This window comes from Cervus canadensis, chromosome 6 (assembly GCF_019320065.1).
Source record: "Cervus canadensis isolate Bull #8, Minnesota chromosome 6, ASM1932006v1, whole genome shotgun sequence".
In the NCBI taxonomy this organism is placed as follows: Eukaryota; Metazoa; Chordata; class Mammalia; order Artiodactyla; family Cervidae; genus Cervus; species Cervus canadensis.
Genome location: NC_057391.1, coordinates 46935132 through 46949711, shown reverse-complemented (window position 1 = coordinate 46949711; position 14580 = coordinate 46935132). Strand labels below are relative to the sequence as shown.

At 36.9% G+C, this 14580-nt stretch overlaps 1 protein-coding gene across 6 annotated transcripts in view; it reads right to left on the bottom strand.

Annotated features, from left to right (window-relative positions):
* BNIP2 (BCL2 interacting protein 2) overlaps nt 1-12812 on the bottom strand; it is a 45475-nt gene extending 32663 nt beyond the window's left edge. Inside the window, exons 1-5 of one of the 6 annotated variants that reach the window (XM_043471800.1) lie at nt 12551-12812; nt 5619-5725; nt 4677-4744; nt 4028-4204; nt 2090-2266 (exon numbers count right to left, since the gene is read on the bottom strand). In XM_043471800.1, the coding sequence (XP_043327735.1) occupies nt 2090-2266; nt 4028-4204; nt 4677-4744; nt 5619-5668 (472 nt within the window). In that variant the 5' untranslated portion in view covers nt 5669-5725; nt 12551-12812. The remainder of the gene's footprint in view (nt 1-2089; nt 2267-4027; nt 4205-4676; nt 4745-5618; nt 5726-12550) is intronic. The other 5 variants (XM_043471801.1, XM_043471803.1, XM_043471805.1 and 2 more) reach the window with 5 other exon arrangements.
* Between the last annotated feature and the right edge of the window lie 1768 nt (nt 12813-14580).

Genomic DNA, 14580 nt, shown 5'->3' with positions numbered 1-14580 from the left:
TTTTAGGGTCTTACAAAGTAAGAAAAGATTATATCTCTGACATAAGACTAAGTGAAGAAAAACAGCACTAAGATATGTTTTAATTATAATCTCTATAATGTAAATGTTTTAATTATAACATATTAAGCTGTAACCAACAATGAGTATTTCTGCTTTAACTTTCATTCCTATTGTTTGCAAACATGCACTGAAAAGGTTGAACACTTCATTAGAATCTTCACTACCTTTCTTAACCCCTTAGTCACAAAACACATTGCAGTAACTCAGTAGGACAAAATGGCCCAAATTACCATTTTGTCTTAAATAAAGTGCTATGTCTCAAAGATATTAGGTTTAAACAATGAGGCAGGTCTCACAACTCACTTCCAATGAATGATCTGAATTAATACACTATCTGTGGACTTCCTGATCCATATTATCCTGTTTTCTTCACTGAGTAAGACTAAATTAGGCAGAATAATGCAACTGCAAACATTCAAATGATTTGTTTTCAAATGAATGAAGACCACAGAAATAAGACTATGTGAAAAAACCAATCTGCTTGACCTTTGTGACACCTTGTCCTGCATTAGGAGGAATTCAGGTTATATGACACGACTAGAGAGTAACATTCTGGTGCTATTTATTTACAGTGACTATGTTAACTTCTACATACAGCACAGTCAGAATGATAGAAATTATAGCTTTACTTCATAGCTTTTCCTATTTGACTTGTAAATTTCTTAAGGAACCAAGCCTTATATTTGTATATTCTAGAAATACACAAAGCAGGTGTTCCATAAAAATATGGAATGAATTCTCTACATTGTAGTAAAGCTAAGTGATTTGTTCACAGTTTTAAGGTATATTAAGAATCATATTTTAAAGGGCCAGGTTGTATTTATAAGCACAAAAGACTTGTACAACAATGTTCACAGCAGTTTGAATCAGAATAGCTCAGACTGGAAAAAATCTCACATGGTCCACCAAAATAGAGATGGATAAACAAATCAGCAGTTAACAAGGAATGAACTGCGGATACATGCAACAACAAGGATAAACGTCAAAATCATTATGCTGAGTGAAAGTAGATGAGTGTAAACTGTGATTCCAGTTACATGAAATTTTCTAACAGGCAAAACTAACCATGGGGTAGGCATTAGAATAGTGGTTACTGCAGAGAGGGTATTCATTGAGAGGGAGTACCAGAGAATTTTCTGGGACAATGAAAATGTTCTGTCTGTCTAGGGGGTGTAGATTATATGAGTATATAGGGTTATACAGGCATTTGTCAAAACTCAGTGAATCATACACTTAAGATTAGAGCATTTCTAGTGAAACAAGAAAAATAAATACTCTATATCACTTCTATCTAAAGTATCTAAACTCTTAGGAACAGAGATGAGAATGGCGATTACCAGAAACAGGATAAAAGGGGAAATAAGAGTCAAAGTACAAACTTCCAGTCAAAAGATGAGTAATTTCTGGGGACTAATGTACCACATGGTGACAATCGTTAACACAGTTAACAATATCTATTATGTACTTAAAAGCTGCTAAAAGCGTAGTCTAGACCTTAAATGTTTCCACCACAAATAAGAACTGGTAATTATGTGATGTGATCCAAGTGTTAGCAAATGCTATGGTGGCAATCATTCCCAATACAGAATGCCATCAAATCAACATATTTTATACCTTAAACTTATATACAATGTTATATGTCAGTTTTATCTCAATGGATATGGAAAATGAAAAAAGGAATTTGCAAATACTGCAAAAAGAAATAAAAGGATTAGAGTATTTTACTCTATATAAATTATAAATGGAAAAAAAAGAGGAGAGTGTTAAGTCCTAGTTTAAGGGTGTTTAGGGATAAGGGTGGAGGGAGATAGTTTTCATTGTATACTCATACTTTTGGAACTTATTGTATGTGTACATTAACAATTTTTAAATGTTTTATTCTTTTACTTCAAACCTGCTACATTTCTAAAAGGACACAATGTTTATTATACTTTCAAAATTATGTTAATATCTCAAAGGAAAGATTCTCTAAGCATTCAGATGTCTGATAGTGTATTAAAAAATCTGAAAAATCTTTGGTAACTCTTACCTCCATGGCTGATAACTTTCTTATAGGGTTCAATTGCTTTCATATCAACCCTGTGGTCCTGTTCTCCAATTCTGAACATACGCCAGCGTCGTCCATCGTCTTTCTCCTCTGCTGCTGTATATTCAGTAATTGAGCCTTTCCTAATAATTTCAGTAGTCTTGGGCTTTGGAAGATCATCTGTCAAAATAAAAGATTTTTGAATCACAGATTGTTACTTACACAATAAAAATCAAATTACATGTTAACCACTTTACTATCTAATTAGACTGTTCAGAGAATATTTTTTATTATATCTTCCATGGAATTTTTTTTAAACCTTTTATTTTATATTGGGATATAATTGAGTAACAATGTTGTGAAAGTTTCATATGTACAGCAAAGTGATTCAGTTATACATATACATGTATCTATTTTTTTTCAAATTCTCTTCCCATTTAGGTTGTTACATAATATTGAGTAGAGTTCCCTGTTTGTGGAATTTTAAATATTTCTTCCATAATAGAGGAAAAGGCTTACTCTTGATATAAGGCCATTTTATTTTTGGAAATCATAGTTCTTTAACTTTTTTTGTATTGCTTAATTCACAGAGGACCTAACCGCAGTACAACGTACATCTACAATTTGCAGATTCTGTTGACAACACTGTCCTTGACAGATAGTTACCACTATATTAACTAAAGCAACTCTCTGGGGGCCAATGTTTATTGTTGTTGTTGAACACACAAATTATTCCCCAAACATTATAATAGCAGATAGAAAGTGGTTAACAAGTCAACAGTTACTTCTCATTTGATCAGTTTCATAAAGCAGAAAATTATTTGATAATATTCCAAAGTTACATGCAAAAGTCCATTTTACACTGACATTAGCCAAAGCACAAGCACCAGTGATTAGGTATAATTTACATTTTAAGGTTGCATTTTAGCTGATTTTTCATGATGTAATGATTTTCAAAATTTTAGTATCACAGTCCTTACCAGAAGATGGGGGAGGGGGAACCTACGGTATGTTAGTTGTTTGTTTCCAAGACAAAGCTGTTAACGGAAAATATCCTTCCAGGAAATGACTACAGCAGCATTAAAGAAAGAAGACAAAACACATAGGCAGAAAACTATTTCAGTATCTTTATAAAATATTGTTTACTACTGGATTGCTTATTGAACCAGTAAAATGGGGAAGAAAAAAGAACAAAAGATAAAGTACATTAAGAATCTTAACTCTTTACTGCAGATAACATACCTAGTGCTAAACACTGCTTGGAAGCAAAAGTCACTTAAAAGATGAAATATGCATATATAAATTATTCCCAACTACAAAGATACGAGACAGCAATTATCTAACTAAAGGAAGCGTGCAAAGCAAAACACATGCCAATCCCTTTCAATTCCAAATAGCTAATGATAACAAATATAAGAGTGGAGTCAAGGAGACTACATTAGTTCAAGTTGGTCATTTACAAAGTGCAGCACTATCAGATGAACCCACTAAAAAAAAAACACCTCAAAAAAAACACCTCAAAACCTTCTCTATAGAACTCTCTCTGCAAATTCTTAACTATTTTTAAGAATTCCCTAAAATATGTTTTTCAGAGCTTTCCCTCTTAGTTGATCGACTGAATAAAAGAACACGCTGTAATTATCAAGCAATATTTGGGAGCAAAATGGAAAAACAACTTTACAGTACTGGGCAATTAAAAAAAAATAAAGCCACATGTAATCTACTATAAACAGTTTGGAAAGCCATAATATTCAATGTTAGACAATTTTTATATCTTTACAACCTATACATGAACTTTAGAATTGATAACATCTTATTTCAATAAAATCCCTTAATCACTGATTTTAGTTGGTTTCATGATGAAGTGAAAATGCCACTGTGCATATACATGAGCACAAACATTCATTAATAAAGGTCAGGTAAAATCAATGAAACACCTACCTTCCCACTCAAATTCATTACTGTCCTCAGACGGCGTATCTAAGTCATCTAAGTCAATCTCCCCACTTTCATCCAAATCATCTGACAACACAGAGCCATCACTAGGATCCAGAGTTAGGCTAATGTCGGGAGCCATTAGTTTCTTCCTCACTTTATTGCCATTAACTTCTAGTGAGCCTGGAATGGGTTAAAAAGAAAAATCAAAGATATATTTAGAAAAAATGCTTAGATACATAAATCGAATAAGAGAACTTTAATCACTTTATTCTTGAGAAAGTAACATTCATTAAACAATTCCAAAGCCCTTACTTACAAACTTTGGACTTTGATCACTACTGCTTCTCTATCACAGCAAGCTGACACATCCCAGCAAGGATATGCCTTTTTAAATAACAGAAGCAGAACTCACAGTCAGTATTTACTACTAAAAATCATCTTGCCTCTCTCCTTCATGATCAAAATTTCTAAAACCCAAGGGTATGTTTTTGCAAAGTATTCCAAAGCATTCCAAAAATGCTTTCCTAAACAGTCAACTTACCCTTTGGCACCCTATGATGGAACAAAAACTGAGTATATTTTATATCTTGACAAAGTGTGTTAAAAAGAAATACCACAGATAAAAGTCTATTTCTAAGTGTCAAGTTCTTACCAGGCTGACTTTCTGGTCCAGTTACAGCTAATATATCTGCTTCAATACTATCATCTTCTGGTAAAGGTCTAAAACACACAGACATAATTTTTAACCCAGAAATTAAAGAATAAATCTTTTGACATTCAAAGATCTATTAAAATAGCTTATAGAAACACTTATGTGAAAAACTAAATAAAGCAATGTTTCTTAAGCTTGAGTAATTCACAAACTACTGTTAAAGAAAATTTTCAAACTGTCTCAATTGATTTACATATCTATATAAGTAACACATAAAAGTAGGTATATATTCCCTATGTAACAGCTCTTAAATACAACTACAAAACAAATTAAAAAAAAATCATTACTTTACAAAATGAATATATGAATTTAATGGGATGTACAATACAATGTATGATGAAGCTAAACTGTCACAATGGAAATATGAAAATGATGATTATATGTTTCTGAGCTCAGCATTTCTATATTATGATTATCATTCTGTGCTATGCAATGACTCAGTACTCTCACCAGCTGTTCCTATTCCAACTGCTAAGTAATCTTCTTATGCACTGAGATGGTCTTCTGACCAAAATGGCATGGAAGTATCCCTTAAATATATGGTCTGCCTTTGCTCTTTTTATCTTACCCTAACCGGTGCCGACAGAATTGTAAACACAAACACAAATATGTCACGGTAGCTCACCAGATACTATAGAAAGCTTTCCTGGTCTAACTTAATAAGTTTTGTCTTAAAATAAAAGCATACAATAATTCCTACAGGCTTCTAAAGACCATCTTCCTCTAGAAACCCTGAAGACTCTATTACTAGTACTAAATGAACATTTTGCAACACTGGGTTTCTTGACCAAGTACAATCAATATTCATTTATTAAGTGACACCTCAGTAAAGAAGTAGTGAAGTTCCGTTTTGAATCTGTTTTCATTTAAAACATTGCTCACATTGGAAAATCTTCATCTTGCCATTCTTCCTTAAGTTCTACACCTTCCATCCTCAGTCTGGACTCAATGTCAACTACAAACTCCTGATAATCTAGAGTGCTGAAGTCCTGTTAAAAAAAGAGAGAGAGAAAGAAAAAATTTCATAGGCTTATTTTCCACATTATCTGTCGAAAAGATGCAATAATCTTATATTTGAGTTCACACTTCCACCCTGGTCAAGAAATAAATTTAGTGGGTTCCAACTACTACTTTCCATTCCCCTCCCCCGGCCCCAAGAATTAGAAAAGAGTCAGAGTATATATATTCTAGTAATCACCATTTGTAATAAGGGTGCTGTGCAGTGAAGTATTTATTATACATGTATACATGCATGTGTGTGTCCAGGACATGATTTACAATTTATTAGGTACTGTGAATTATGGAAAAGCAATTTTGGGGCTGAGGGGCACAAATAATAGAAGTAAATAAATATACTCTCTATTCTAGACCCATAATCAAATTTTCTGTTCTTTGTAGAGAGGTTAATTCTGGAAATTGAACACTAGTAACTAGCATTTATACTCTTAATTCAGCAGAGCCCAAGTGGTGTGCTGTCTCTTATATCTACTTCACCATAGTTCCAATGCCACAATTTCTGAGCCACTTAAAGAGGGCTATTCAGTACCTGTTCAGTAGATGAATTATGCCGTATTTTTATTTGTTTCATATCTATACCAAGATTTTCTCATGTAGTTTAGCATGAGTTTTCAGACACTGATCTTAGTGAATATTTCTATTCATGCAACTACATGTTTTAACTTAGTTTCAGTTTTTCTAAGGAAGGATATGGGTGTTATTATCCTCAGTTTAAAAATGACGGATCTAGAGTTTGGCAAGGTTGATGGAATATGAAAGAGAGGTTTAAATATATTTAAGAAATCATTAAGATCAACTGGTTATCAGTATAACAAAAACTGTGGTAACTTGAGGGGGCAGGAGGTATAAACGGAATATCTGGTTCTCTTACATTAGAGTAAATCAATAGATGACTAAACTTAACTTTAAAAAATGAAGTAACTCCTGAGAAATCTGTATGCAGGTCAAGAAGCAACAGTTAGAACTGGACATGGAACAACAGACTGGTTCCAAATTGAGAAAGGAGTAAGTTAAGATTGTATACTGTCACCTTGCTTATTTAACGTATATGCAGAGTACATCATATGAAATGCCTGGCTGGATGCAGCACAAGCCAGAATCAAGACTGCAGGGAGAAATATTAATAACCTCAGATATGCAGATGACACCACCCTTATGGCAGAAAGTGAAGAAGAACCAAGAGCCTTTTGATGAAAGTGAAAGAGGAGAGTGAAAAAGATGGCTTAAAACTCAACATTCAAGAAACTAAGATCATGGCATCTGTTCCCATCACTTCATGGCAAATAGATGGAGAAACAATGGAAACTGTGACAGACTTTATTTTCTTGAGCTCCAAAATCACTGCAGATGGTGACTGCAGCCATGAAATTAAGAGACTCTTGCTCCCTACAAGAAAAGCTATGACCAACTTGGATAGCATATTAAAAAGCAGAGACATTACTTTGCCAACAAAGGTCCATCTAGTCAAAGCTGTGTTTTTTCCAGTAGTCATGTATGGATGTGAAAGATGGACCATAAAGAAAGCTGAATGCTGTAGAATTGATGCTTTTGAGCTGTGGTGTTGGAGAAGACTTGAGAAGTCCCTTGGACTGCAAGGAGATCAAACCAGTCAATTGTAAAGGAAATCAGTCCTGCTTATTCATTGGAAGGACTGATGCTGAAGCTGAAACTTCAATACTTTGGCCACCTGATGTAATAACTGACTCATCGGAAAAGACCCTGATGCTGGGAAAGACTGAAGGCAGGAGGAGAAGGGGATAACAAAGGATAAGATGGTTGGATGGCATCACCTACTTGATGGACATGAATTTAAGCAAGCTCCGGGAGCTGGTGATGGACAGGGAAGCCTGGTGTGCTGTAGTCCATGGGCTCGCAAAGAGTCGGACACAAGTGAGTGAGTGACTGAACTGAACTGAACACATACATCTCAAGAGATAGAAAGTATTACTAGTTATCACTAGAAGTTTTAAAACAGAGGTAAAAGTGATTGACACCAGTGGAAGAAGAAAGAAGGTGGGATGGGGAGAATGAGGCTTTTCACAGTAAATCCTTCTAAATTATTTAACTTTTAAAACCATGTATGTGTAACCATTGGTCATGTTTAATGGCTGCCTATCTGCTGTGTCATTATAACATTCAAAACATACACAAAGCTGTACCAAAAAACCATTATGTTCCAGAACAACAATAACAAAATTACACAGAAGTTTTCTAAAGTGTTAGATTTCACACAATAAACTAAATTCTTATCTCTGCCAAGACTGGGAGGCTTTTTTCCCAGTTGGAATTCTTACTTAGGCTTAAGAGTTTCAAAAATCTTCAAAAGGTTTACATTTTTGAGGAGCCACTTGCAAACAGAAAAAAAGCAAATGCTGTCTTTTCTTCACCAACATATTTGCTGGGAAAAGTCAGTTAATTTATATGTAGGAGTAAGGCATTTTTAATTCTCTGGGGAAAACTTAAGCAATTTTGAGAGATGAATGGAAAACACTTAGAATAATCTTGACTTATTTAAGCCTTTGATATTCACTATAAAGTGGACTAATGTTTTATCCTAGATTTAATAACCAGAGAAGTTTCATTATTTAGTCTCGCATTTGTACTGGGCGTTGGAAAAATAACAGGACGTTCTCAGTATTTCTTCAAATACTTCACATACTCAAAAATATTTAATATTTCAAAAATATAAGCAGTGACTGGAAGTTGCTACCACTATGTTCGCAACATCTAGCACAGTGTCTGGCACATAACAAGCTTGTAAATATTAGTTAAATTTAAAAATAAATATTTAACTATATGGTGTAACACTGAATAATAAGCATTTGTTTTGCTCAACCTCAAGCTTATTTTTCTAATTAAACTACATAAATAGGCTTCCTGTTAAGTTTTACACCTCAATAAAGAGTAGTGAAAATATTTGGGGCAACTAACATAACTGTCCATTTCTGTTGGTAAAAATATTCCATGTCTGTAAGAGAAAATACACATCTTGTGCAATTCTAAAAAATAAACCATGTCTTTTCGCTATTTTACCACTTCAGTAAGTCTATCACATGAAAATATTACTTTAAACACAGAGAACCAGAGTCTGTCAGCTCACTAAGCTGATTCATTCAATTTTTACTTTAGTATCATTGAGTCACATGATGTTAATATACCCCAGCAAGTGGACATGGATGTTTAGTTTGGGAATAATTATTTAAGTTTGTTAAACAGGACCTAGAGGGAGAGAAAAATAGGTTCACTCTAAACCATTTCATCACAAATTTTTGAGGGAAAAATATTGACTGATACACTAGGTAAAGTTTAAACTAGGTAAAGTTAAAAAGTCCTTGAGGACTGTTCTTAGAATCACATTATCAGCAGTTGTAAGAACAGGAAGCAAGAAAGGAGCAACATAAGCACAACTCTGAAGGAAATCAGGGTATCGCTGACTCACAATATAAATAAATCAGAATGGGGAAGTAATAGTGTAAGATGCTAATTGTCAAAACAACCAAATGTAGCAGGAATAACTTGATTTCTCAACAAACTTGCGGTAGCGGTGGTACATCGTGACTTATGCCAGTTATCAGTGGTGGTGATACAGATAAATTTCAAAACGGTAGCTGACTTCAGTGAGCTGTGGTGGTCAATTCAACCAAGATGAAAGTGGGGATTTCCTCATGCAGCCTAACAATATAAGTAAAAATTAAATATTACGATCATATTTAGAAACACCCAAATTATAACTTAAAATTTTACATGACAACTTCACTATTATGTAGTTTAATACAGATGGTGGAATAAGTGCTAGTACTCAACATGTACGCTCAAATCAATTTTGTTCGGCAAAAGGAAATGGTTAGGCAAGCCTTTCACATCCCCATTTAAACGAAAGGACTTTGTTTCAAACATTCATGTTCACATTTTCCTATGAAGCTGGCAACACTGGTAGCATATAGGAAAATACTTCTGGCCAGCCTGTATGTTCAGGAAGACCACCAATACACCTCTGTAAAGATCCTACATGCCTGCTTCTCACTGTTTCCTTGAGAGCAGAGTCACGTAGGTTTTTAAGAATGAAATGACACAAAGACACTAACACCTTAGAATGGCTATTATCAAAAAGACCAGAAATAGCAAGCAGTAGTGAGGGTGTGGAGAAAAGGAAATCCTTAGTGGGAATGTAAACTGGCGCAGCCATTATGGAAAACAGGAAGGAAGTTTCTCAAAAAATTAAAACCAGAATTCCGGTACAATCCAGCAATTTCACTTTTGAGTATTTATCGGAAGGCAATTAAAACACTAATTAGAAAACATGTGTGTACCCCTATGTCCATAGCAGCATTATTTACAATAGCCAAGGTATGCAAGTAACCTAAGTATTCACTGATGAATGAATGGATAAACACACACACACACACAAAGGAATATTATTCAATCATTTAAAAAAAATTTGCCATCTGCCACAACATGGGTGGACCTTGAGGGCATTATGTAACATAAGTAAAGAAAGTCAGAAAGAGAAAGACAAACACATTATGATCTCACTTACGTGTGTGGAATCTTAAAAAAACAAAAATCAAAGCTTACAGACACAGAGAACATATTGGCAGTTGCCAGAGGTGGAGGGTGGAAAGTGGGTGAAATGGATGAAAGGGGTCAAAAGGTATAAACTTTTAGCTATAAAATAAGTTAGTTCTGGAAAGGTACAGCATGGTGACTATAGTTAGTATCACTGTATTAGATATATGAAAGTTGCTAAGACAGTAAATCTTTAAAGTTCTCATGATAAGAAAAAAATTTTTATAACTAAATACGGTGATGAATGTTAACTAGACTTATCATCTGTATTTGGCAATGCATACAAATATCGAAATCATGATGTTGTATACCTAAAACTAAAAAAAAGTTATCTGTCAATTACATACCTCAATTAAATGTGATACCCTATCAGAAATGTTAATACAAAATTCAAGAAAAATTACAATAGTGCTGTTTCTCACAATTGTGAAGACAAAGCACAGGACAATTATGCCAACCATAAAAGGTACATTTATTATATTATCAGTATGCAGAACATACCAGAGAGCTCTGAGACCTTTAAGAATATTAAAGTCTAATAAATTAGATCTAATACTTTCTAGAGTCACAAATATTAGATGTAATATAAAAGTATAACTTTGGAATATTATTATCATCACATTATACTAGCACTCTGCTTTGCAGAGTGTAAGACTAAGACGACATCTTTGGATCCACAGTCAGCCAAGGTTAAATTATCTGATCTGGCTATACATATACTTCCTTTCTTAGGCGTCTTTTTCCATTGCTGCTCCTTCTGTGAGCATTACACCAGACGAATGAACAGAACCACTTTCCAAAGAGTGCTTTTCCCGTTTACTGTTTGTATATCTATCTCATACATTCCAACATATAAAACATATAAAAACACAAAAACATATATAAACATAAAACATATAGAAACATATATAAACATATAAAAACAAACATATAAAACATATAAAACACTGGGGTTATTATCCCCATTTTAGCTTATATTTGAGGCAAATAACCACATCCTGGTTTCCAGGTTATACCTAGGCTGTTTCTAATACAGCATACTGTCTCCAGTTCACTGGCAACTTTCTACAGAATAAGGCTGTCAAGCTAGATTTGGCTAAACTTAGCTTCAAAGGTTCTGTAATGCCTAAAGACTACAGTAACACTAACTTATGATGATTGAATTCAAGTCCTATGTTTGCAGAAGACCTGTCATACCTCCTGTCTAAAACCAACAATATTAGGCTGCAACAGAGATTATGAAAATTAAAAAGTGTGGAGAAAATGTAAAATGATAAGAACTAAGGAGAAGATATGCAAGATCATCAGGAAAATGGTCTACAGGATACCTATATACAGTAACTTCAGTTAAAATTCTGAGGAAACATCCATTTACAAATTGTAGAAATTCCTATACAATTTTAGATAAAGAATACGTTTAATTTTAAAAATTAAGTAGTTAAGCATTAGGAGAAGTAGCCTAATTCTTTTTTTAAAAAGGTGAAGAAGGGGGGAAAAAAAGCAACATCAAAAATCAATCACACATTTCATTAAATTATCTGGAAGGCGCTAAGACTACCTGGATGACTAAAGCTGTGCTCTCAAAGAGCTTGCCAGAGCACAGCAGAGCAAGGGGAAGTTTCAAATCGACGTAATAGACGCAAATAAATTTCTGATTTAATATGCGTTGGTCTAGCAGATCATCCGTGGCATCAGGCGCACCAAGGAAACCTACGCCACTTGTGCCAGCTATTTAAGTAAAAGATAGTGTCCATGCAGGAACTCAGCTTTTCACGTATCAAGGTCCATGACAAATGCCGCTTCCTTGTCTATTCCCCAAGGGTGTGGAGCACGTTAGACATTCACGTTTCTTTGTTCTGTACCAGGACCGACGCCGGTGAGAAATAAGGGGCTACCAGGGCCCAGTGACTGCACCCAGACCGGGAAGTGTGCAGGCGGCAGAGAGGGCAGGTTCTCGGCCGGGCACAACCACCACAAATGGAAAAGGGCTGGGCGAAGGGGGGCTAGCAAGGGTGGCAAAAAGCCAACAGAAGCCTGGCCAAGGGCGGGGGCCGAATCGGGGCGGGGATCCGGGAAGCGCCTCCGGGCAGTTCCTAGGGCGCCTGCGATAACGGATAAAGCTCGGGGCTTCCTTTCTCGGACCGTCCCGGGTGGCGCTCTTCGGGTGTCTGCCCCCGAGGCCTGCTCTCAGCTCAGACCCGCCGGCCCCAGCCTTCCCGAGGGGCACTCACCCCGGAGGAAGCCTTGGCCTCCTCGTCTCCTTCGCCCCGCCAGGCCGGCGACGTGGGGCTGACGGCCAGGTCGCAGAAGGTAGCGCCGAGCGCAGCCCGCTCCTCTCGGACGGCAGCGAGACCCGGGCCCAGCCCCTGAGCCACAGCGGCAACTGCAGCGGCCGACCCGGATACAGAGAGCCCTCCGAAGGAAGTGACAACACCCGGAGCTTCTCCAGACCCCGCGGCCGGAGGAAGCCCAGGCAGAGGCGGGGCGTCCTCGTGAGGCCCTCCCCGCGCCCACACCCTCAGCGGCGGCGGGCGGGGCGCGAAGGAGGAACTACCGCTCCCGCCGCTTTCTGTTTTCTCCCGCGGCTCGGCCAGCGGAGCTGTCAGCGTTTCTGTTAGGTTGGCAATCGTTTACACATCTGCAAGAGCTTCTCTTCCTGCGCTGGGCCACTGCCCTTGAGCCTCAAAAAGCCATTTTTATATTCTTTATGTTGGCTTTACTGATCATTATGATTTACACTATATAATAAAATGGATGCAAAAAGGGGAGGAAAAAAGAGTTAATGTCTCATTGGGGAAGTAAGACTCAGAAAAACCCTTGGTTTGGTATTATTCTTAAGTGAACAATGCAAAGAAATACAGGGAAACAATAGAATTAGAAAGACTAGAGATCGCTTCCAGAAAATTAGAGATACAAAGGGAACACTTCATACAAAATGGGCACAATAAAGGACAAAAATGGCAAGGACCTAAGAGAAACAGAAGAGATGAAGAAGTGGTGGCAAGAATACACCGAAGAACTGTACCAAAAAGTCCTAATGACCCAGATAACCACAAAGGTATGATCACTCACCTAGAGCCAGACATCCTGGAGTGTGAAGTCAAGTGGGCCTTCAGTTCAGTTCAATTCAGTCGCTCAGTTGTGTCCGACTCTTTGTGACCCCATGAATTGCAGCACGCCAGGCCCCCCTGTCCATCACCAACTCCCGGAGTTTACTCAAACTCATGCCCATCGAGTCAGTGATGCCATCTAGTCATCTCATCCTCTGTCGTCCCCTTCTCCTCCTGCCCCCAATCCCTCTCAGCATCAGGGTCTTTTCCAATGAGTCAGCTCTTCGCATGAGGTGGCCAAAGTACTGGAGTTTCAGCTTCAGCATCAGTCCTTCCAATGAACACCCAGGACTGATCTCCTTTAGGATGGACTGGTTGGATCTCCTTGCAGTCCAAGGGACTCTCAAGAGTCTTCTCCAACACCATAGTTCAAAAGCATCAATTTTTCGGAGCTCAGCTTTCTTCACAGTCCAACTCTCACATCCATACATGACCACTGGAAAAACCAAGTGGGCCTTAGGAAGCATTATTACAAACAAAACTAGTGGAGGTGATAGAATTCCAGTTGAGCTATTTCAAATCCTAAATGATGATGCTGTTAAAGTGCTTGCTGCACTCAATATGCCAGCAAATTTGGAAAACTCAGCAGTGGCCACAAGACTGAAAAAGGTCAGTTTTCATTCCAATCCTAAAGAAGGGCAATGCCAAAGAATGTTCAAATCACCATACAATTGCGCTCATTTCAGATGCTAGCAAAGTCATGCTCAAAATTCTTCAAACTAGGCCTCAATAGCACGTGAACCAAGAACTTCCAGATGTACAAGCTGGATTTGGAAAAGGCAGAGGAACCAGAGATCAAATTGCCAACATCCACTGGATCATAGAAAATGCAAGAGAATTCCAGAAAAACATCTACTTCTGCTTCACTGGCTATGCTAAAGCCTTTGACTGTGTAGATCATAATAAACTGGAAAATTCTTAAAGAGATGGGAATACCAAACCATCTGACCTGCCTCTTGAGAAATCTGTATGCAGGTCAGAAAGCAACATTTAGAACTGGACATAGAACAACAGACTGGTTCAAAATTGAGAAAGGAGTATGTCAAGGCTGTATATTGTCACCCTGCTTATTTAACTCATATGCAGAGTACATCATGCAAAATATTGGGCTGGATGACTCATAAGCTGGAATCAAGATTGTGGGGAGAAAT